This window comes from Leptidea sinapis, chromosome 24 (genome assembly GCF_905404315.1).
Source record: "Leptidea sinapis chromosome 24, ilLepSina1.1, whole genome shotgun sequence".
NCBI classification, from domain to species: Eukaryota; Metazoa; Arthropoda; class Insecta; order Lepidoptera; family Pieridae; genus Leptidea; species Leptidea sinapis.
In genome coordinates, this window is record NC_066288.1 from 1,053,319 (window position 1) to 1,079,332 (window position 26,014).

The 26,014-nt window shown below is 32.7% G+C and overlaps 2 protein-coding genes across 2 annotated transcripts in view; one reads left to right on the forward strand and one right to left on the reverse strand.

The window, feature by feature from the left end:
* LOC126971541 (cadherin-related tumor suppressor) overlaps positions 1-26,014 on the forward strand; it is a 362,047-nt gene that overhangs the window by 152,601 nt on the left and 183,432 nt on the right. The gene's annotated exons all lie outside the window — the stretch shown is intronic.
* On the reverse strand, positions 4,775-21,725 carry LOC126971604 (synaptic vesicle 2-related protein). Its single transcript, XM_050817952.1, has 13 exons — positions 21,378-21,725; positions 20,520-20,679; positions 18,336-18,432; positions 14,515-14,639; positions 14,374-14,437; positions 14,016-14,141; positions 13,785-13,856; positions 11,664-11,803; positions 9,411-9,565; positions 7,714-7,822; positions 6,735-6,819; positions 6,201-6,290; positions 4,775-5,173 (listed from the first exon to the last, which is right to left on the reverse strand). Exons 1-13 carry the CDS (start codon positions 21,496-21,498, stop codon positions 5,036-5,038), a joined length of 1,482 nt encoding a protein of 493 aa, XP_050673909.1. The 5' UTR covers positions 21,499-21,725; the 3' UTR covers positions 4,775-5,035.

Consider the following 26,014-nt stretch of genomic DNA (forward strand, 5'->3'; position numbering starts at 1 on the left):
CTGTAGACTTGACTACAACTTTATTCACACGAGATCTATATCTGTTGTACGTTTCGTTAACGCGAAAATAGTAGGGGTTTTCTGGCCGGCGATGGGACAAGTGCCTAACATGTGGCCTGTTGTGGCCGGTACAGTCGTGTAAGACCTTAAAAATTATTAAATTATTCTTACCTATACATAATACTAATTACAGAAAACTTTTAATTCTCATTTAGACTCACAGTAACTCAGAGGCATATGAAATATGAATGTTGTTCTGATATTTTTGTCAACAAAAAAAAAGTTTTTATGTTGTACAAATATTTAATTATACAATAATTTTAAAATGTTATTGTTAATGTAAATATATTTTTACATGAGTTATTTGCATAAAGAATACATCCAAATGTTTTGGGTTTTCTTTAGTGTTAATTCCGCCATTAATATATTATGTATAAACAATAAAAATGTCGTGCCAGATTTTGGCGAGACAACACGTCCTGAGGATGCCTCATGTAAAGGCGAAACACGTGTCGAATTGTTTAAAGACAAATAATGGTGGAATTAACACTAAAGAAAACTCAAATCATTTGGATAATTATGGATTTCTACAAAGTAACGCCTACTTCAATATTTTTTTTGAAAAGAATAAATTTTTTATGATTTATTTATTTAACACGACGTTTCGTGACCTGTTTAGGGGCACGTTTTAATCCTTTAAAAAGAAAAGAAATTAAATGAAATTTTATTTGCAAGAAAAATTGTACTTATGGTGTTAACAGAATATTATTGATAATCCAATATGTTTAGTCAATTGACATGCACAATATGTTAAATTTTAGTATTTTATTTAAATGTGCAACACTCGCGTTAATCAAAGAAAGTACTATATTCTAAAATGATTTAGGTACTTTTTTATGTAAGAGGATCACAAAGAAGTCTGGTCACCTGTTCTTGTGATCACCGCCACACACAACCTCCTGTAGCACCAGACGATGACAGAAGTGTTGGCGGCCTTTCAGAAAAGTGTACGCACCGTTTTGAATATATACACTCATTTAGCTAAAACGCATAGTTCAAAAATTTATTTCTTTAAGACTGATCCCCTCAAGCCTAACACATATATCTGACAAACATTGACAATATGTCAAGCACACGAACCAATTAATGTATAGTGTCCAAACTATTTTATACCGGTTTATGTAATATCTAATAATATCTAATAGCGGATACTTTAAGCTGAAAATATGAAGAATATCTTCATTAAATTTTCGTTCTCATGTATAGATGATAAACTTAAAATGATTTTATTGTTTAAACAACAACAGGTGTTTTACCTTTTCAAATAATGCGAGGGAGGCCTCATTGGTCAAAACGTTCATAATGTTGTGTGCAACACTGATGATGATAATTATTGTAAACATATTTATATTTATTATAAATAGTAGCACCAACTATCAACTAGGTATATATAATTCAAACATATACTACTGAAGATAATAACTTATTAACTCTTATATCATACAATATCTTAAAATCAAAATAAACATATTGAATAAAAATGATATGGATAACAATATTAATACCTATAGGTACAAAAAACATTAAGGAATTTCTATACAGAAAATCGAAAATTTTTATTATATAAAACTGAGATTAGGTACTAAAACCCCAACATTAGGTATTCAAACAACGAAATATGTAGATAGAGAAATATTAAAATATGAAGGAATCTCATTTAATTTAATTTTTTTTACTTTGATTCGAGTAGAAAGAACCGATAGGTAAGTTGAAATTATTTATATCTCTAAGTGGATCACAGGATTGTTACAATTTATAATTATATCTACGCTTCAGGTGGTACTGCGATCGAGTTGTTGGATTTTATTGACAGGAATATTATTTATTCTTACATTTTCCTATTTTCAACATCCTACAGAATTTTAAGCATTTTATTTTTATTAGTTTTATAACAACATTTCATCAATAAAATCCAAGAAACACCCTTAACATAGGTTAATTACATACATACATTACTTAAATAGTTAATACAATATACCTAGTCTAGCCATACGTTCTGTTAGAAAAATAAAATACATTGAATTTCTTCTTAATAAAACTTACTCGGTATTAATACACACACACACACACACACACATATATATATATATATATATGTATGTATAAAGCTGATAAATATATTTATATTTATCAGCTTTTACCCGCGACTTCGTCCGCATGGAGCAGTTACTTTTGGCAGCATTTATTATTTTTTTGGAATAAGTACTTACTTAATTTGCAAATAATACACATGCATAGCGCGTCATGGTTATTTAAATGATTCTATGAACAATTCGGATTCTATTCTTGCAATCAGTGTAGGTATAATAATATCATAAGCCATAACATTTTGATACTTTTCCCACGATTTGATTGGAATTTCCTGCGAACTTTCATATTGTATTTCATGGCTATGAAGGTAAAAGTTTCGAAAAACGCTGGACCGAATGTTAATTAAGTTAATAATCATCAAGTGCTTTAATACAAAGTTTCATGGTTTATCTTCAAATATGCCGAATATCTCTTATTCGCGATAAAAGGTAGCTTGTGTTCTTTTCCAAGTTCTAGTCTACCTCTGTACAAAATTTCATCAAAACTGTTTTTTGAATGGTAAAGGAGGACAAACAAGCGTATGGGTCACCTGGTGTTAAGTGATCACCCACATTCTCTTGCAACACCTGAGGAATCACAGGAGCGTTGTCGGCTTTTAAGGAAGATGTACGCGCTTTTTCTATTTTATATTCTAAGATAAATTTTAGAAGAGTATTATAAAGAAGGATGAAAGTCTTAATATCTACTTGACGTCAGTATGAAGCTAAGCATACGAAAGGCCTTATTATCTATGGACAACTCACTGTTTCCATTGATAAATGTCACGGTCGTTGAGAGCAGGTCATGTCTTCTACAAGTGACCATCATTTCTACTCCAAGGGTTGCTTCTACAAGATCAAGAGGGATTTGATCGAAGTTTCTGACACAATATTTTTATTGTATAATTCTGAATTGTCAACAATAAAAATTATACCTACGTTTTAAGTTGTAATAATCTTAATATATATACATTACGTGACACGTTGTTTGTGCGCGATGGACTCCTAAACGGATTTTAATGGGGATTACTCCATGGAGTTCAGTTTAGTCCAACTTGAGAGATAGGATAGTTTTTATTTCGATTTGGGTCCCATAATTATTTTAATTTTTAGTATTTGTTTTGTATGGACATATTTTCTATGAGAGAATTAAGTGACGCACGGTTTGACAGTTCCGCTTTGAAACAATTTGTTATACAAATAATAATAAAAATAAAAAAAAAACAACAGGCATTTTTTACGAAATAATTGTTGATGTTCTGAAATATTATTGGCAAATTCCTATAAAACAGTATTTTTTATTATGTACAGAACAACGTCTGTCGGGGCAGCTAGTATAATATATGGCCAGACTAGTTAATTGCTTACAAAACATGAAATAATAACATTAAATACATACCTACTAGGTAAATTACTTTGTACACATTTTTGAAAATATTTAGATGGGAATTGTACAAGTGTTTGAGTGGCAGCTATTCTCACATAATAATATTATATATGTTTTATTGAAGATACAAATAATTTGTTTCGAAATACATTTACAAATTGAGTTACTATATTAAGCGGTAGATATCTGTTACCATCTAATAACCTACATAATTACAAATTAAATAAAACCTTTATTAAGACACACAAACATATACATCAAGACTTAAACATTAGATTGTCAGTATTCGTGCATATTGTTATAATGGACGGTTCTGTAATTAACTGAGGCTGCTTGGTCACTGGTGTCTTGGCGTGTCCTCTGAGGCGGACAAAATTGGAACGGAAACGAGCCAATGCCATTTTCCACCAACAGATTTTTATAACATCTAGCTTCCGCTTCGCTCGTCAACATACAATTTGAATCTCTAAAACGCTACTGGTTGTATTTCCTTAATTCGTGTGTTCTTTGTTTTGAATAAGTCACGCGTGTGTTCTATGTTCGAGTACACTCGTGTGTAATGTAAGCACACGAGATACAAGAGGAGCCGGCTCTATTTAGACGAGTTGTGTGACGAGTGAACGAACAGTCGAATCAACTATCAGTTTGGTTCAGTACTTATCACTTACTCAAAAGAATCATTTCACCTGCTTTCTATACTTATAATGATACTTTTTAATCTAATGCTTTAATTACATACGAAATTATATTATTAATTTATTTATGAGGTGAAATTATGTGTCGCAGCAAGTTGTTTTCAAATTGTCTTCAAATTCTATTTTCTTTTCATTTTATGATTTTATTACAGTCTTTAATCTATTCATTACAAGTTACTACCTAAGTATGCCTATTACCAAACTGCAAGTAGTTGACTAGCTCGTACGAATGCGCTGTGTCCGAATGTACTCGGACAGACAGTGAAGACAAACACAGTCGTCGACACTGGTTCACACTTATTGTTACAAGGATAATGTTGTATCACGCACCAATGTCATATCGATGTTAGTATTGTGAAAAAGTAAGGCGAATGTACCTACATCAGTATAAAAAATTAATTAGCATATTATATAACAATTATTAACGCTATCTTTAACTTAGTTCAGGTAGTCTCTCACAATAAACAAGAAAAACATAACAATATTATAAATTAGTCTTGTGGATAAAAGCATCTGTCATAAGTACTTAAATAAGTTTATGTAATAACCCTCTTATACACCTTTGCATACAATTACCATTAGAGAATGAAGAGTAAATAATATAGTACAGGATCCCAATAAATAACAGAGTCACACATTTTCATAAAAACGTAAAACATGATGACGACATTATGAAAATGTGTAATAATAAGTAATTCAATAATGATTCGTAACGTCTTGTAGCTATATGAAAACGATAGATAAGTTTAGATCGACACAGCTGATTCTGAATTAATATTTATGAGATGGTGCCCTAATGTTACACAAATAATAAAACCTGTATGTCAGCCCGTCGCCGTGACCGTATCTCTCATTTCCCTTCCCTTCGTTTCTATGGGTAGCGCGAGACACGCCATAGCTGCCAATATGGCGGCGAACGAATAAACTCCGGTCGCGATTACTATCGAGTTTTTCAGCAGAACCTGAAATAAAATATTTATTAGGTACGCTTCAAATAAGGTTTTCAAATTAATTGAATTTTCGAAGTAATTCCGAGTTCAATCAATTGAAATTCAAAGATTCCATAAGAGGCTCAAAATACTGCGTCGAATGCCGCATGAAAATCAGTTCCTTCATTCAAAAGTTATTGCCGTTTGAAAATTAAAAAAATAGTGTATGATTAAACTTTTACCACACTTTTAAAACTTAGAATAGCTAACTATATGAGCTTGAAGAGCTGAAAATCGTCATAAGTACAATTTGAAGTGTTTAGATATGAAATTAGCGAGAAGTTGCAGGGACGGCCTTTAGGGTTAACCGTTTTCCTATTTTTGTTAATGATTCTATTGAAGCCAACCTTTTTGCTTCACATCTGGACACATTTTTAAAACTATATAATATTATATTCTTTCGTTGAAACGAATATCCTCGATTTCTTGCTTAGAATATTGTTTTTTCCATAAATAGGTGCACTATCGGTTTTCTAAAAATCGTCCCTCAGACCTTTTTATGTATTTATAGCCACCGCAGTTTTTCGAAAGACATTACAAATTTCGCGCACTTAGCAATTTAAACCTTTATAAGTTGTTTTAATTGATTGGTGTTATGGACTAAAAGTGTCGACGGTGGTATTATGTCAGTCATCAACGGACGAGGTCGCTTTATGGTAGGTGATAGCCCCCGCTCTCACTGTATCATTAACGATGACATTCCGTTCTAGTTTCAAATGATCAAGTATCTGAGTTTAACAAAGCCCAAAACTTCAAGGCCGGTGATGTGATGTCCTGTCGGAATGAATCTTTCACACATTGACCTGTATATACAAGTTCTAGTTTTAACATTGGGGATCGAACCCACAAGCCATATCTCGAAAGGCAAACACGTACAGTTCTCGATCAAAGGGCCTCGTTAGAAAATTTAATTGATAAGAAAAAAAGCAATAAATTATCTTGCGACTTGTGGGCTGGGGTCTGATGTGTGAGGAATGTTTATGAAGGTACTAGTAGTTACCTGCGCCACGTACGGAGTGATCATGGCGCCCAGGCGTGCCACTCCGCTGCAGGCTCCCACGGCCGTGGACCGCAGCGCTGTGGGGTACACCTGCAGCGGTACCACACTCAACACTACTTTGTGATTATAAGTTGTCATGTTGTCATACATATTAATATAATAATATAGTTAGTACAGTTTCTAAATAATCTAATCTCATGTAGTGTTGGTTCAATAAATGATAAAAATAATTCCCTTAGTTCAAATTAATAATGAAAAATTCACTTATATGTATGAAACTGCACAAACTACTAATACTATTCGTATTAAATACAATGATTTGTTTAATTTACTTTAAAAAGTATGGTCATACACCAGTTACACTAATTAAAGATATACATAAACATAAATTAAAGTAGGTACTTTACGTTATTTTCACAAGCCAAAAAAAAATACTAATAAAACACTCCACCTATGTTCTGTTCGAACCATTAATAATGAGATTAATAACATTCTATATAATTATAATAGTTGTCAGTATAGTGTTCATGTTACCTCTGGTGTGTACACGTAGGCGGCCTGGAACAGACCTGCGATGATGCCTCGGGCCAAGAACAACACGCACGTCACGAATGTTCGACTGGAAACAAAACACACGAGCGACTGTCACTTGACGTAAACTATGAAATGACCTTCATTGCGGTGTTACCAGGACACTGACCTAAGAGGCCGGCAATAGAGGCAACCAATTAGTGGGTAAACATAATTACGACTTGGACTATGAGAAATGCTATGATATGATGACGAGTCTATATCATATAGAATGGTGCGGACATGACCTGGTGATCGACTTGACACTTGTATTATTGACAACAGAATGACAAACAAGTATGAAATAATAAAATAAACAAATATGTTGATATTCCAAAATATTACTACAATATTAATGACCATTGAACCGTGTTTCAAATATATCCTTATATTTATATTATATATAATTCTTCTGTGCGTGTGAATGTCACTGAACTCTTCCTAAGTGGCTGGATCGATTAAATGAATTTTTTGTGTGTTCCAGTGTATTCAACAATGATTTAGATTCACAATTGTCTCCTCCTTAACGGTTGGACCCAAATAGATGATATTTTTTGTTTGTGTTCCAGTGTATTCGAGAATGGTTTAGATTCGTAACTCAGTCCACTGGATTTTTTTTTTTTATTTATTTAACACACTATCGACTATAGGTCGAATTGTCGTAACGACGTTTGATAATAATTTAATAACGTTTTGATAAAAAAAATTCATCAAAACGGCCCAAACTGCTACAGCTTCTTCAGTACTAATTATTATCATCACAAACTATTTTCAACTTAAAGTATTTTCCGTGTATGATCTCGAGAGCATCAATATAACATCAACCAGCTCAACCTGTCCCTAGAGTATAACATGTAAATTATTGTTGATGACTCTTCAAATGTCTAATTTACGTTTACTAGTAAACGATAGTTACAAACATATTTATAAACAATCAACTTACTTGGTATTATATATCAGGACACAAACACAGACCGCGAATATGACGAACTGTGAGGCCATCGTCTTTTTTCTACCGAATCTTTCTATTATGAAAATCGTTGCAAATATTCCTGTTAAACAAAAACGATTATTTAATAAAACAAATATTATGCATTGGGCAACACAAATATATGCTATAACTATAGCAATAGAATTTTGTTTATTAAAATGGAAACAGTTGTGCTAACCAAAATAATTTTTACACCCTAAGGCTGTCCTTAACCGAGTGAAATAAATTAACTCCATATAAATGAAAGCCACTCTATACCGAGGTCCCTAAAGAAAAAGTTTAAGTTCCAAAATAAATAAACATACATCAGAATTATGTATATTTAATAAGTATTATTTAAATATTTATTTTGTTTGCCAAAATGAATGCTTACCAAATATTGTTTAACTGAAACAGTAACCAAAAACTAATTTGTTTTAGAGTAATCAAAAATTATCCAACATATATTACTGTCAAATTAAGTTTACTATTAATTCCCTTTATTTTTTACCCCGCTACCAGTCAAACGGACAACTGTATTAGCGACATACTATAGGATTCAAGCTGGTGAGAACATAAATTGTAAAACTTTCTATGTTGACTGGAAAAGTTCTAGGTTTAGTTGTCAATATGTAGAACTAACAAGAATATCTTAAGGAAAAAATATTTGTTGACTCAGTAATATATTTTTTTCCGTGATTGACTGATTGTAACTATTGTGTTCCTTAAAGTGCCATTACAACTACGTACAAAGTAATCTTATACGTACCTATAAATATAAAACTTCATTTGAATTTTGATTACCTTGCCTTAGTCATTATGTGTTGTAATTAAGAATGAAATATTTATTTAACTACTTTATCATATTTTAATTAAACTTATTAAGCAATAAACAAGTAACTTGTGGTTTGGGGTAAGCAATATTATATTTGGGTAAAAAAAATTACATTTAACCTTTAGGTTTTTTTTTCTCAGCAAGAATTACTAAAATGAAAGTCATAAAATGAAACATTGGTAACATCTATTAAGCGATGATATAAAATATTTAGTCTGAAATTAACTTTAACGAAGTTTACATATTTTTATGACGTGCACAATAATAACTGCAAAACAATAAAAAGGAAATTAGTTTCATTTGTACAATAATGAATGAAACATAATTTGGTGAGTATTTATCCGTTTTGGAAGGTAATTCGCATTAATTGCAAGTAATGTCAGTGTATTTTTGACAGGCATTTAAACACAAGCCATTTAAAATTGAGGAACCGAGACTGAAGTACACACAAATGTCTAAATGTATCTCCATGTAATGGATTCTTAAAATAGTTCATACTACATAGGTTTATATATAAATATTTCAAGTTATAAAAGTAAAACGTTCGCTATTATAATCTTCGCAACAATATAAAAAGTATTCAAAAATAAATACATTAATAAATGCTACTTTCAGCTTATTTTATTAGTATATAATTATAACAATATAAGAAAGCAAAAACATTTAGTAAACATAATGTGTTACAAATTAGTTAGTCTGAAAGCGCGCGTTCTCTGTCAGTTGAACGTGATCGCACGTCATGGGTATGAGTATAGCAACATATTAAAGATATTAGTGGTGCGCTTGTTGTAATGTTGCGATAACTGTGATAATGTTTATAATTATTGTAGAGTACCGGGGAACTCTGCGAGCGTCGTCCACAGCAGGTCCATGTAGTCCGTGGTCTGTAGCGGCCGACAGTCGGCGGCGCACGGCTCCCGGCCCCCGGCCTCCGACAACAGTTCCGTGGTCATCAGGACCAGCCCGTAGTAGCAGAAGGCGCACGACATCCTGCCACACGGACCAGTACACGTATCATACACGTATCATACACGGCTCTTTGTGGCTTATTATATTGAGTGTGCATAGATATACAAATGTAAAATTGGATATGTAACAGTTTTGTACAATACATTTTTTTATGGAACAGGAGGACCGGCGAGCATACAGGCCTGTGGCTATGTGTGGCTTGTCGTGCAAAGGTGAATCAGGTGAAACAGCTCTTCGGAACTGCGGTAGGAGATACACAATGAAGCGACGTCTCTACGCAACGCCAAGTGGCTAAATCGCCAACGCCATCAAATGATCCGGAGCTGATACCTACTGGGGTGCACCAGACAAGAGAAGACAGCAATACTTCATAAGTGGCCGAATCTGCGCATTGTAGAGCGCTAGAATGTGGGCCGGCTGGAAGTATAAGTAATTTAAACTGTATCTAACAATACATACTCGTATATGTACACTAGTAAGTAAGTAGCAAAAGTACCTACACAATTTATATCCTTTCCACTCATAAAAACATTTACACAATTGAAGAGCACCATAACAAACAAAATAGTTAAGTAATAATAGCTCCAAAAAGATTCACAAGTACTTAGTTGAAAAAGAGAAACGTGGTTTTATATCAAAGAGTCACAAAGCTTAATTTGTGTGAAAAAGAAATGAAGATATCGGCCACAGTGTATCAAGTGTCTGTCTTGGATCGTGTTGAGAAACCTCTTGACAAGACTGTCCAACAACACTCTGCACCTGATCGCAAGGCACGGACTACATAACCTTGGCCAGAAGTTAACATTCCAGACTTCATAATAGATGAACACTCACCCTCGTCTAGCCCACATCTGAATCCATCGCTCTCTAGATTATGGTCAATTTGACACGCTAAAGTCGCTTAAGAAATCAATAAAAGCAGTGATTACTTTAGTTTTTTATTATCATGTAAGTATATTTAATTATAACTAGCTGACCCGACGGACGTTGTTCTGTATAAAATAATTTTTTTTTTTTTTTTTATAAATTTATATAGATATTTCATAACATCAAGAATAATTTCGTAAATTATGCTCCCTGTTGTTTTAATAAAATCGTTTCACAGCAGAACTTTCAAAATGTGCGTCAATAAATTCTCTCATAGAAAATACGTACATACAAAACAAATACTAAAAATTAAAATAATTATGGGTCGCTAATCGAAATAAAGACTATCCTATCTCTCAAGTTGGACTAAACTGTACTGCATGAAGTAATCCCCATTAAAATCCAGTCAGGAGTTCACTGGGAGCAAACATCAGGACACTGGATTTATATATATTTAGAATTATTATCTTGATCTTATTTTTGAGGTCGAAGTCACTCGGTTTAGAATTTGAAGTGTTGAGATATGGAATTAGCGGGAAGTTGCAGGGATGGCCTCCTTTAGGGTCAAACCTTTTTCCAATTTATTTTTTATTTTTTGTTACTTATCTTACTTAATTTAGTAATTCAAGATTGTAATTAATATTGTGAATTGAAGGTGTGTGTGTGTTTTAATTGCAAATAAAGTGTTTTCTATTCTATTCTGAATAGAATTCTTATTTATTTAATGCTGGTACCTTAATAAATTAATACATTACATATAAATTTTATAAAGATGCCACCAAGTGATAAAAATACATTTTTATTTTATCTTTGTATTAGGTAACTAGTTAATGAGATCACTAGTTTTGAGACTCAATATATTCAACTATATATTTAAAAAGTTTACTTAAGCTACACAATTAATGTAAAAGTAATAGTTTTAAAATGCAACTAACGGAAGACAGGTTTAAATTACTTCAATAGAGTACAAAAAATACACGTTGATAATGTTAAACCGGTTTATGTTTGAATATGTAAGTATATAAAATATTTTCAGTCCATTTTGTCACAAGTAATATATATATATTATATATAAGATATATTTATCATATATATGGTAATAAATATCCTATAACATGAGAAATAAATTGTTTAATGGAAGAGGTAGATCAAAGATACAGTGTGTACATTGTCTTGTAGTTTATTTTGCGATTTTATTTACACAGTTGTAAAGAAATATTTCATTTTACCAGACTTAATCATAGATGCCTACCAGATAACCCACAACAGAAGGCTGGTATTCCGAAGATGCGGTATAAGCAGGTGTTTGAGCCTGCCTCTCTGTCCGATGCCAACAGAGTCGTCACACACGAGCCTGCCCAGTAACATGGGTCGTCCGTTGTCGTGTGCGATCTGAAATGAACGACACCTTACATTTATTATAACGGTTTATCTCAAGTCTATGTCTTCTGTCAGCACACAAAGTAAACTGATGGTCGGCTGAAATAGCTACACACACGTCTACTCTCTCTGAAAAAACTTTATTTCGGCATTCAAATAAACGGCAACGTAAATTAATATAACAATTTGTTTTACTCCGAGTGTCATGTCGACCAATATATCAAGGTACCGACAAAACTTCAAATGACACGGTCATAGCACAGTAGACCGATGTACCAATACGGACAACTACCAACAAACGTTCGAAATGACACACTCACAAATATGCGCATCGACGAGGTCCCTAAGCGGTTTTCGTGGTCAAAACGAGTCGAGTGTCACGTTGTTATTTGTTTCTCATTAAAAATATTTCAAAGAAACAGATTTAATAAAATGTTATTAAAAATATTATATAACAGTCATCATGTAGACTATAATATTGCATTATACACTGTATAGCTATCATCTTCTTCGGCGTTACACTCTTGTCAGAGTGGTCGTGGTCGTCACGTCGTTATAGCTATCATACATACACTATATATAAAAATCTTAAGCTTTTTACTTTTTTACGCTCTGCAACGCCCCATAAGGAACTTCGTTCCAAAACTCCTTTTTTAAAGTCGGTTAGAAAAATAACCTGACAACCCTATTGCTTCAATGGAGTGTATGCACACGTAGGTAAGTATTTTATCAACAAGGCTTAGTTTCCATACTGATACATATGTCTACTGTGATCATAGTAAGAAGTGAGCCGTGACGTACTTTTATTTAAAAGAATTATGTCTTATTGAACCCAAAGTTTAAAATATCGAAAGTGCAGTTTCAATATCACATGGATATCATCATGGATGTCCCAACTTGAATCGTATATATTATGTTCTAGCATATCGACTTGAGCACAAGTTAAGACATTTAAGTACGGTGTTATTACGAAAAATAATTAAACATGGCTTAGACAAGTGTTTTGTTAAACTATTTAAGCGACGTCTAAAGAATGACGCTAAACAACAGAAAAACATGGATTTGTAATAGAACTTTTTTAAAACAAGTGTTCAACACATGTTTATTTTTTTTGTAATATAACCGTTACTGTTTTATATGCGTTCACAGTATTTAGGCCATAACACATCAAGTCTGTCATTTGTAAACTTACACGTTGTTACTCCCTACCAACATTCAAATTATCATCAAGATCACCAATTAAATAAAAATATAAGTACCTTTACTGTCTGTATGACGAAGTTTAAATTATTACACATATATTTTTATAGACATATAATTGGTAAAATTCTACAATCATAAATAAAATATATTTTTATCACAATATTCCTAATTTAAACTTATAAAATTTCGTTTTCTTTTGATATTTCTATTAACGTTGCTTTCTACTTTTTTAAACTATTATTTATTTTTGCTTTTTCAGACTTTAAACGATTATCATTTCGTAGCAACGAATATAATCGACTTTTTAGTGGGCGTATGTCTCGGCACTGGTTGTGGTCCTTGGCACAACGACACTACCAGCTACTACTACTACTAAGGATAGTGGATATGTAAAAGAACACTAATCCTGAAGATTCTGATAAGAATTATGGGACAAACTATTTAAATTATTGCATTACCATTAATCCTTGATTGACTGTGCAAAATTCCAAATAAATCCGACGTATTGATGGGGTCAAAAATAACGTTAAAATATTTTCTCACATACAATTATAAATATCAAGTTAATATATCGTTTTTTATTTCCGCCAAAATTTCAAGAAATTTAAAAAATTAAATATGCAGTTATTGGTTTCTTATAAATCGAGGGCATGGCTCCTTTCTCGACTTTTCCCTAAGTCTCGCAGATTCCGGCTGACCATCACCGCCCATCTCTAAAAACCAGCCTGTATATTTTGTTTATGTGTAATTTGAAATGTGTATTGTAAGCAGTGTTATTTAACTTCCAAACCTTTTCCAGTGTCGCCAGTGCTTTATCTGGTTGTCCACTTGCCACATGATACCTCGCTGATTCAGGAAGCCACTACAAGCAAAAATATTTGTAATTTAAAGAGTTCACAAATTCAAGGAGATCGTTTTGCAAATTATATTTTTATACGTAACCAGTTTTATTCAATGTTCAAGCATTGTTCGGTAAGTATATGATCTACATGTTCGCTTCTATTTATAAAATAATACTCACTGGACATATTATAGCGAACATCAGCAGTGGAACAGTTGACAGGGCTAGCAGCCAGTGCACCCCCAGTGTCGGCATCACAACTAACGCCAGAGCAACTTCTAAGCATGCTCCTAACGCCCAAAAACACTGAAACAATAAGACTTTTATTATAAGTGATACACTGCCATGCTTATAAAATATACATAATATTAGGCGTATGAACAAATTTACAAACAATAGATATTTTAACAGGTTTTTGAGCTAATATTATAGTGCAAAAGAATAGACCTGTATCAGGAAAAAAATATGAGTGCAATGAATTAAAGTAAAATAAATATTATAAGTTTTGCGACAACTGTCTTTATGCGAACATACTTACATCTAATAGGACAACACATTTAGCTCTTTGTTTGGTAGGTAAGAACTCAGCATAAAGAGTGACTCTGGAATATGATAGTGAACAGTAAACAAAAGCATTTCATAATGAAGCACATTATATATAATAGGTTGCAATACTTACGACTGTGGAACACATCCAATAGCAAATCCAACTAAACCTCTAAGAAAGAGCAGCCAGAGAAAATTTGGTGCTATGGCGCTGAGCAGTCCATAGTAAAATAAAAGAACGCCACACATACTGAGAGCCTGAAACACAAATAAAATCTCTTTAATCATATGTGATGTAAAGCTTGTTGGTTGGCGAATCTCACATTAATCCTTTCATACAAACAATAGATTCTGTTCTTAGTATGGTCCCTCTTGAACTGACTCTTAAAAATTGAGGAGTTTTACAAATTGCCTGTGGTATTTTTAGGACATTTCCATTCACTCTATAAATGTATTTTTTTTAACTTTATTTACCATTCTTGCTACACCACCAAACCTACTAATCTTTTCCATTTAATTACATTACTTAGGTATATTAACAAACTAAGCAAAATTTTAAACAAAACAGGCTATTGTAAGGATTAAAACTATTCATTTTTAACACAGATATTGTAACCACTTAAATACATTTCCTGTTTTTCAAACATTCTCCTCAACAGCATTTTCGAAGAACTTTCATCAGTGAACAAAAGCTGACAAAAGTCTGTATTATCTTGGCAGTGCACAAGATTCATGGATAAAACCTTAAAAGCCGGCAACGCATTTCTTGACACACCTGTTGTTGCCATGGGCGGTTGCATCACCTCTCTCTATCCCGTGAGCCTCTTGCCCGTTGCCCCCTCTTATATAAAAAAACCTGGGGATCTGCTCCAAAGATTAGCTCTTGGTGTGACAGCTTGCTGGCCCAGGAGTTAGCTTCGAACCTAACAAACTAAGTTGCAGCAATTCCAACTACTAACATGCACAACCATTGCAAGATGAAACATAGAAATCATATTAGGCCTAACACTGGGCACTCATAAAATTTCCACATTCGACAAGAGACAACGATGTGTGGTAGTTTTTGAAGTTCAATTCAAAGTGATTTTGAATCCTATTTTATATATATATATATATATATATATATATATATATATATATATATATATATATATATATATATATTAAGATTATGAATTGCCCGTATCAAATCCAAATATATATATTATATATTCAAATTACGTGTCACGTTGTTTGTCCGCGATGGACTCCTAAACTAATGAACGGATTTTAATGGGGTTTACTTCATGGAGTGCAGTTTAACCAGCTTGAGAGATAGGATAGTTGGTATTTCGATTTGGGACCCATAATTATTTTTGTTTTCAATATTTGTTTTGCAGTTACAGTTCCGCTGTGAAACAATTTCATTATAAAAACAGGGAGCACTTTTTACGAAATAATTCTTGATATTTTGAAATATTATAAATTTAATTAATAAAAAACAGTATTTTATTTGTTATGTACATAACAACGTCTGGCGGGTCAGCTGGTATATTATAATTATGTATAACAATAAAACTATTAAGTAAAAGGAATTGACGAGAATCCGCTCTGAAAGGCCTCTAATGGGGTACCTATAAGTATAACTACCATAAACAAGTGTTGAAGAGTGGTAAAGACCAGGAAGAGGTAAATGAATTGAAAATTTACAAAGACGGTTCATAAATAGGGTCCAGAACCTGTGGTGATAATTTCTTGCAAAAGATCGACATACACATACCCTTGGGCATGCTCAGCACCATCTTCTAATGCGAGTGTATGTGCTGCCAGAATACTATGAAGGAATGTACATGGTTACAATTTCATGTTTATCTCCAATGTTATGATGGTGCTATCTGTCACCAAACATGGAATAAGTGGCCTCTGATAATGTGGTGACTCTACAATTGATAAAGGGACACAGTAGATCATTGGGTAATGATGCAGCGGATGTAGCGCCCAGGTGGAGCTCAAGGACTAAGATGGCTGGCCGGTGCCACTCTCACTTGACAATCTAAATACAGTCGCAAGAAGCTTGCACCACTAACCCGTCGCCCAGACAGCTTAAGGATACACAATATTCAAATTATGGTGGGTCGGGTACCTACCACAATTTGGAGATTTTCATCATAATTTAGACATTCATTTTTTACAGAAACACTTACACACATGACATTTAATAAATGTTTTTAAACTTTTAGTATCGTATATTGTAAATAGTTATTACTATTACAGGTTCTCCCGATACATATTTAATTTATTTGAAGCCGATTTTTCGATCCAATTGCATGTATCGTGGCCATGGCAGAACTACGAAAAACAAAATATTTTAATTTTGGCACATGAATGCAGGCGGATTATCTGTTAAGTCATCGATATGGTGTCTTACAAAACCGGAGGAATCACAAAAACACTCAAACGCTTACAAAGATACCAATGTCTTATTGCTACCATTAAGTTATAATAACACAGGTCTCATACGCAAGAATAATAATATAAATATAGGATTATTTATACGTTATTGACAATAATCAAAGAAAAATTTATCAATAAAATACCCATGAGAAAACCTAATTTAAACTTGACCAACAAACCTCATATACAGTATGCTAATATGATATAGAAATGATTGAGTAGTTAAATAATGATTGAATGTAATGTATTTCATGAAGAGCAATTAGAAGCAACAACAAAATAACTTTCATGATGAACACTGAAGTGGATTTCTCATTTTTAATTAAGTTTATTAATTTATTCAAGTAACATTTGTTATCAAGGAAATAAATATGAATATGAAAAATTTAATGTAACATTATTTTTAAACAATATCGAACTTTAAGTGACTTTAAAAGGAAGGTGTTCAATTTATCTGTATGTTATTTTTCTTGTCTGTATGTTATGTGATTTCTATGCCAATTGTGAACAAATTTTAATATAATATAAGAAATCCACCCTTTGGTATTACCACAAAAAGGGGGCAGAATTATTTAGATTTTTACCCTAAGTTATTTTATGAGTTTATATTATTAATCGGCGAATCAAGCAGTTCTTGAAATATCATAAAGTGATATCTTATTCAGCAGTATATTTTTATAATGAGTCTTCGACGGTTCAAGCCGCTAACATCGAGTGCCATAATCGAAGAAATATTACGAAAAGAAGAAGAGCGTGAATGAGATCTCAGTGACCAGGGGTCCGACAGTTCCGACCACATAGTTTGCATGGAGCAGAAGCAAGTACTTGTTTCCGCAGAGCCTGCAGATGAAGCTGCAAAATATGCCCAGCAAAAAAGTGAGTAGATATCATGTCTGAGAAATATTTGTAGAGACTACACCACCTTCACTTGCAATGAATGTTATCTTGGCAAAGGCCTTGACTTTCAAAAAGACCAGACCTCAGATTATAGACATTTTAAATATTTGATCTCATCTAATGATACTGATAAAAAAAAATATAACTATTAGCTAACTAGTTATTTATAACTAAGTAGTTACTACTAGACCTAAAAAGGTTTTTTGTTTCTAAATATGGTATTGAATCCAAAGAAAAGATATGTTGTATTTTATGATTTTTTAACTTTTTAAGTAGGTAATTTTAATCTAATGTTTAGTTTCTTTTTTTCGACAAATTAATGTTATGTTCATGATTATAAGTACATAAATTATTGTAATTTATAAGTGCTTTATTTCTTTGATATATCCCATATGTTTTTTAAATGACGCGCGACCACTGTTGTTACAAATGACTACGCGACAACTTGAAGGTTAAAATACTTTTTTTGGGATTGTAATATAAATAATTAATTCTTAATCTCTGTCAGGAGGTCTGCTCTCTGCATAAATGCAATAAGCGTATTATTAAGCATAAAAAATATAATTTGGGTAGAATAAAAATTAAAGCTCCAATTGTGTTATTGTATTGTATATATGTACTTACAGTTTTTCTACCATATCTATCACTAATGTTTCCCCAGAATGTCGAGCTTAACATCATACCCATGAAGACAACAGTGGTTGTCAGAGCTTGTTGGTATCTGTAAACAGTACATATTTTTTTTAAATATTGTATCATAAATACTATGTTTAAACACTATTCAGTATTGCAACAACAGAAAACTGCATGAATAATTCATATTAATAAATAGGATTGATTTTTATTTAATAACTACTTTCTTTATATATAACAAGATAACTATCAGTTTTTCTGTTTATTTTTACATCCATCCTCAAAACAGTTCTTGGTTTTATGATTTTTACTTTTTTCTCTCTGTGATTGTTCCCTCATGAGTGAGGAGTGGTCATCATTGCCTGAGGATGCTGTAATCTGCCTCCTGTTCATTGACAACAAGAGCAGGAATTACTTGACCATGCGCGGGCTAATTTGCCTCCAGCACTTGGGAGTATAAGGCCGCGTTTCCATCTGCAAGACAACTTCCGCGAGAAATGTCCGACAGTCTGTCTGACAGCAGCTTGCAAGTGTTAAACCCCGTTGCAACTGCTGTCGCGACAGTTTGTCAAGCGCTTCCTGCTAGTAGTTGCGAAAACATGTCTCAACATGTCTGCATCGACTCGCGACAGGTCTCCTTCCTTATCGGTCTAGTTTCGTATATCTCGCAGTAAGTATCGCCCGCACGGCTTTCGTTTTTGTTTAAATTGAAAATAATGAGTCAATGACAAACTAGTGAATGGTCTCGTGAAGAAACTATAAAGTTAATTTGATTTTATGAGTGCAACCTTGTTTGTGGGACAACGGGCATGCGGATTATAAAAACCGAATTAAAAATGCTCTGTGGTTAAATACATCCTAAAAGAATTCTCCACAACTGAGAATGACATCTGAAAAATAGCAGTCTTTCCTTCGATGATATCTAAAATGTGTAACAAGTCACAAACTTGTTTTTTTTATAAGGTCACCACTAACACTTCTAAATCAACTGCGGTCATACGAATAAAATTTAAATATTGTTGACTATCTTCCAGTTGTATTTCACGTAATAAATTAAGGTTAACACCAGCTTCACGTCTCCGAGAAATCCATTCTCGAATCTAAATTTATCTTTTTTTCGTATTCAACAAAAAAAATTGTTAATGCCAGCTACATGTGCGAGCCGTGGCGGCATCACATCTCAGTATTGAATATAATAAATTGCGATAGTTCCTATCGCGTCAGTCGTAAGCTCTCGTGTGTAACACCTCCGCGATAAGTTGCGATAGTATGATCCGCGAGCTTCTCGCAAGATATTCATAGCAGAAATAAATTACAGGAATTAGTATGACATGTAAAGAATATTGCAAGGAACTCATGCAAGACTTCCGCGAGTTTGCTTGCAGGTGAAAACGCGGCTTAAGAGTGCATATTAACCGGGTCTTAGTAGCATAGGTAATTCCTCTGCTCTTCTAGATGTTACTGAGTTGGGTCATGGGGTCCTTTGCCATACCTAAATACCTATTTATCTCCAGTACGCAATTACCATTGTTGTATATTAGTGCCCCCGTGATTATGTATGTTCCCGTTGTAAGCTATTCCAGCATGATCAACTACCATGATATTTGTCTTTCTTTTGTTTACTGTGAGACCCATGTAGCTGCTTTCACTCTCACAGAACAGCTCCTGTATTTCTTTTTTTTATGGAAGAGAAGAAACGAGCATATGGTTTACATTGATGTTAAGTGCTCACCACCACACATATTTTCTTACAACACCAGAGGAAACTCAGGAGAGTTACTAGCATTGTAGAAAGGTGTATGCACTTTTTTTGAAGGTACCTGTCATTCCGTCCTGGAAACACCATACAAGAAAGCTCATTCCTTATAACTTAGTTGTGGAAGTGGAAGAAAGTTTCTTGAAAACTGCACTGTAGAGGAACACCTAACATCCAGATTGTGGGGTATGGTATACTAATTTCAATAGTGTGTTGTCCCAAGATTGAATTCCATGGTAGGAATCAGTTCAAACAGCTCTTTGGAATACTCAAACTTCACTTTTACTTGACCCATATAAATGAAATAAGAAAACAGAATTTTCTTCTATTTAAGAAGATATAAACACTGTTTTTAGCTTCTTTAATCAAATAATTGTGTTGAAATAAATAATTAAAATATTGTAATTGAACTGTCATACTTGCTTATATTCCATTCACAGTGCAGTGCAGGTGATAATATACTTAATATTGTCATTTCCATTGAATCAGCCATCCAACATAAACCAGTGTAGAGTGAGAGTTTGACTTGGAACCAACCAAAACCCAGGGCATTAACAGCCTGAGTCACTGTGAATGTGTCTGAAAATAAAGTTATTTAATTATGTTTCTAAATAATATCATATGTTTGTTAAGTAAGATAATCACATGCCTAAATAATAATAATAAAGCCTTTTATTCAACTGAAAACAAACAATACAATTTCTTACATCTAACTTAAATATAATCCAGGTTGTCTGGTCTTCAGCCGTTTGCCATTTGGGATAGGCCTCCTCCAACCTTTTCCACTCCTTTCTTTCTTGTGATACTTTATTAATAGTATTAAATGTCTGCATAGTGTACACTCATATTAAATTTTTAACATGAAATAAATAGGTAAGGGTGTTGATAGATAGATACTCAACAATAACTAGTTGCTACACTATAAAGTAGGAAAAATACTTAGAATTCAACTATAATTATGTTGTTACTACCTCTTGTTAACATTCATGCACAATTGGAATTAAATACATTTTCCAGTTTTTGTGTTTTCCTTGGACATACATACTGACAAACAAAATACTATTTTGGATTGATTATTATTTGTAAAACACACTGTAAGTACTCTTTTATAAAATATTCAATGTACTTACATTTGTTACTTTTTTTATTAAATGTAACATAATAAGATTATAAATTGTGAAGTTGTTTATTCGAACCAGTTTCAGTCAGTTCGTTAATCTTTATGTATTAGGGTTTATTATTGGCTCTTAAAGTGTTATTGTTATAATGTTACATACCATCAGGAACAACTGAGACTGAGGCCATTTCAATTTCTTGAGGAGGTGGCATTGGCGCCACAGTATGCCGAAATTCGGCAGCATTTTCGTCTAAATCTTGATACCCTTTAGCCCTTCGCATTATGAATTATTATAATATTTCAATAATTCTGACGTATACTTAACAAATTAACGGGATAATTGATCAGTATTCAGTAAGTTTCTTAATAGTTATGCCCATTTATACATTTCTTTGCTTCACGAAACAATTAAACAAAAACTTAAACGATAGACAAATTTTGTGAAAGTTTTTAGATTTCTAATTTTCTAGGAATGACGTTTTTAAATACAAATTACAAAGTGATTACTGTTTATTGTTTACGTTATAACATAACAGTACAATTAGGGATGGCATTCCCAAATCGATTAATCGAAGAATCGATTCCTCGGACCAAATAAATCGATTATTTAAATCCATATCTCGTACTGAATCGATATTTTACCCTTTAAAATCGACTTTCGATTTTTTCTGTTTTGGTGAAAAATCATTTGTTAGCTGCTGCGACAATTTTTTTTTTATCCTAGATTTAAAAAAAATCATTTTGCTGACCAAGTAGCCTGTTCTCGAGCAATAAATAGAATAAATACTTCAATTTTAGATATTCAATCACAGCCACAACTTCCACAAAATAATAATGAATAATTCGACGCAATAGAAGGGACTGATTTAGAAAAAGGAATTTGGGATTTTCATAAGTTGCTTGTCAAAAAGCAACTCTCTACATGTTATACACTTGCACTGGAAAGTCAAGGCTTAAACGAAGAGTTTAAACACTGTTTATCACAGGCAGTTGTGCACCTAAAGTATGATCCTATACTTTATTGGCAAGAACAAAAAAACTCTATTTATCATCATGTTCACTCAATAGCCGTGATGTATATGAGTATCGTAGGATCATCTGTTCCCTGTGAGCGCCTTTTTTCGATTGCCGGCAACATCGCAAGTGATGAGCGGAACCGCTTGGATCCCAGTAGACTTTGTTGTTTTTAAAAAGCTTAGATATGAAGCATTAGGAACTATAAGCTATGTTATCTACTCTCTTAACTTTTCAATGTAACAAATACATTTAGAAAATTGTGCACGACAGTAATAAATTGCTTAAATTTTGTAAAGTTATATATCGAATATTAAAACATTTGAATCGAGTGGACGTGGACGGTGCGCGGCTCAAGCGATAGGTAGTTAAGTGACCGGTTTGAAGAAGAATCGCGGGGGGCATTCACGAGATCGACCACGGAGGACGGACGTATCGTGTTGAATCGCTGATTGCGCTGCTTTTAGTCCACGGCCTCGTCGTACAAATTATAGAAGCAAATTGAAATTTCATTTACAGACCACTATTATTAGAATAGCAAAAGAAGGAACAAAAATAAATGTCTTCTTTTATATCTGATCTGATATTTTGATATGGTAATAAAAATAATTGTAAACTAAAAAACTAAAAATATCCTGATTTTACTGATAAGAGATCCCAGAGATTGTTTATTATGGTATCATTCTTGTTTTTCATAAAATGGAAAAAAATGCATATTTACATTGTAAATACAAATTGGAAAAAAAAAACGATTTTTTAGACTTCGATTTTTTTATGAATCGATTTATCTGTTTACGATTCGAATCGATCTTTTTTGGAAAGATTCGCCATCCCTAAGTACAATACAATCCAAAGAGAATTTAAAGTTTAAACCGGCCTGGCGCAACTCTCAAATAAACTGGAAAATGTATTATGTATGACATTGTACTTGCATTGTACCAAAAATAATGGCGGCAAACGCTGTCTCGCTTTAACTTATAGTCGATAATTTCGTTTGTTTTGGTTTGATTGTCATGTGACATGTCACTCATTCAAAATAAAAGTGTCTGGCTGAATGCGGATAATGTGCAGTGCCAAAGAAAAACAAAAAAAAAGTGTCTGTTAACAATTTTTGTTACGAATTGTCGTTTTCTTTTACTTTATTCATGTATTATTCAGGGTAATTTCCTCAATTATTTATAGAATAATTGCGTAAGACATTTCTAAGCTATACAATGTAATGAAAAAGTTGTAAAATATGGGTTGTTAAATCTGGATTTGTCAATGTCGTCAGATGGAATGTAGATGGGAGTAAGAGAATTTTCATGGACAAATTATTTTTGGATAAAGAAAGGTAAGCACTAAAAAACAAATAATAAGCTTACAAAGAATGCTTAAAGTGATTAAAAGTGATAGAGTATTGACTTAATTCATCTGGAGTACAAATTATAATATTTTAATATATCTGTAGTGTTTGACACTTTTTATCGATTGTCGATATTTTATTTTAAATTTATTTTTATTTATTTCATTTTTATGGTATCTATATTTATGCTTATTAAGTTTATTGATCTTAAAAAAGCTTATAAGTTTATTAACCTTAAAAATCCTTTTATATTGTACAGGATGTGCAACAAATATTTAAAGCCTAAAAAAATAGGGTTAACTTATTTCTGTTATAATTTCAGATTCAGGACCCACGCCTAAGACTTCAAAAACATTCACTATTAAAAAAATATTAATTATGTAAATTGTTTTTTTCTTTGAGATAACTAAAACGTATCCTTAGTTAAACTAGTTAAGACTTGGCTTAGGTTCATCTTAAAATTAACAAAAGAGAAACTTAAAAGTAGATGAGACTATTACCAAAGAGGATGTGTATACTTTGTAAGAGGCGGGACTGCCTAAGTAAAAATTCAAATTTAGTCATTAATAATTTAGAAATTGTCATTTTATTATGGTGACGATAATCCGGATAGGTTTAAAAGCGAGCAGTTGCGTAAACGTAGTGGATTTTGGCTATCTAAGTTTTTTATAAGATTACAACTGTCAATCTATCAATGATTGCATGATCACAATCGAGTGAATCGCTTTTTTCTTAGAGTTTCGCTAGGCTGCTATACCCTGATATACTAGTCGGATCTACAATATTATAACTGTATGAAGTGGTAGAAAATGTCGTATAAGCAAGATAAATTAAGAAGAGCATTCAAATGTTCTACACCGGCCGCCTTTATAAGATTTGCCATCGTCTGGGACAGATCAGTTTGCGTTGCAATAAAATATTTTAAAATGCCGTCGTGCGTTGTGAAAAAGTCTAAAAACAATACTATAAAAGTATTTGAGGATATATGATTATTTAAGGGAGAAAAAATTGTGTATTTGGTATACCCCGTAACCCCACACACACTAGCATAAAGGTGCTTCACTTGCTAATATCACGGCGCAGAGTCCTTCTTTTTTTACTAGTCCGTGTTGTTTCCTTACTAAGTTACTACTTCTTAGTAACTAGTAGTATGTAGATAACTAGAATCTAGATAGACAAACAAAACAAGCATAGAGGTAATTCGAACGAATTAATGAAACATCAGAGGGCCTTACCATCAACTTTTAATAAGCGATGCGATCCCGATGCAGTTCAGTTTAGGTACCTAAACCGAATCACTGAAATTCGTACCATGAAGTGCCTTTTACTGAATGGCGTTTGGATCCCTTATGAAGAATGAACGAAATAAATTTGTCTGTGGTGAGAAAGAGATGACACTCTACAGTCGTTGCATAAGTTTGTTTCTCTTACTCGAACCATATGCGTTGCGTTTCGAAACCTGAAATGATATGATTTTAGCTTAGCATTTTTTTTTTCGTAGAAAATACTAAAAAACATTTTAAAATTGCGCTTTTTTAAAATGTTTATTTATTAAATATTATTATCATATTATATATATTAATATAAATGAATATAGTTCTTTGAATTACAAATTAAATGTTTGCTTAGGTGTTTTCGTAAAAATAACGAGGAACGCACCTCCATTGATGTTTGATTTGACAGGACCACAGAGTACATTTTTTTTAATTCGTTCTTGCGAACAGGCTATAGTCCGGGCCCTTACTGCCTCGTTGTAATCAGTTGATTTTCATTTTTGGTATTTATTTTCAGTATTTTGTTTTACAAAAAAGTCCGATAAAGTATTCTCACCTCATCTTTCATCAATAAAATTTTCCTTTTCTGTATGTTTTCAGTATTTTTAAAAGTTATAAACAACACGATTCACTTTCCACTAAAGAAGTAGGAACTTTTTTCGAATCGCTCACACATATGCTATCCAGTTTCGCTTGAAATATTACCTCATGGTAGGAATGAATGAACGAACTAAATCAATTTGCGATTCAGTTGATATCATTTGTGACATTCAATTGACATCATTGCAATTTAATCAGTTGATTTGACGTCAACCTAAATTAGATAGATTCATTTTAGGTTGTCAATTGAATCGCAATAAGAGTTCATGGTAGGCCCGCTGATGGTATGAATGAATGAACGAACTAAATCAGTTTGTGATTCAATTGATATAATTTTTGACATTCAATTGACATCATTACGATTTGATCAGTTGATTTGACGTCAAACTACGTTAGTGCACCGCCATCTAGCGAAATTTTCAGAAAAATAGAATTGAAAAACGTTCATTGCTAATGCATAAAAATATTTCTGTCAAACCAAAATAAGTGATTACTTTAAGTAACGCAATGAAAATTACAACATGTATTTAATTTTTTAATGTGTAATTTATTACCTACATATTA

What these genes read in the sequence shown, in the direction of transcription:
- LOC126971604 (XM_050817952.1), bottom strand. Translation starts at nt 21,498, where the DNA reads ATGCGAAGGGCTAAAGGGTATCAAGATTTAGACGAAAATGCTGCCGAA. An exon ending in AGTCTCAGTTGTTCCTGATG is followed by an intron (nt 20,680 to 21,377) that starts GTATGTAACATT and finishes CTTTATTTTCAG; the next exon opens with ACACATTCACAGTGACTCAG. An exon ending in ATAGATATGGTAGAAAAACT is followed by an intron (nt 14,640 to 18,335) that starts GTAAGTACATAT and finishes TTTGTGTTTCAG; the next exon opens with GCTCTCAGTATGTGTGGCGT.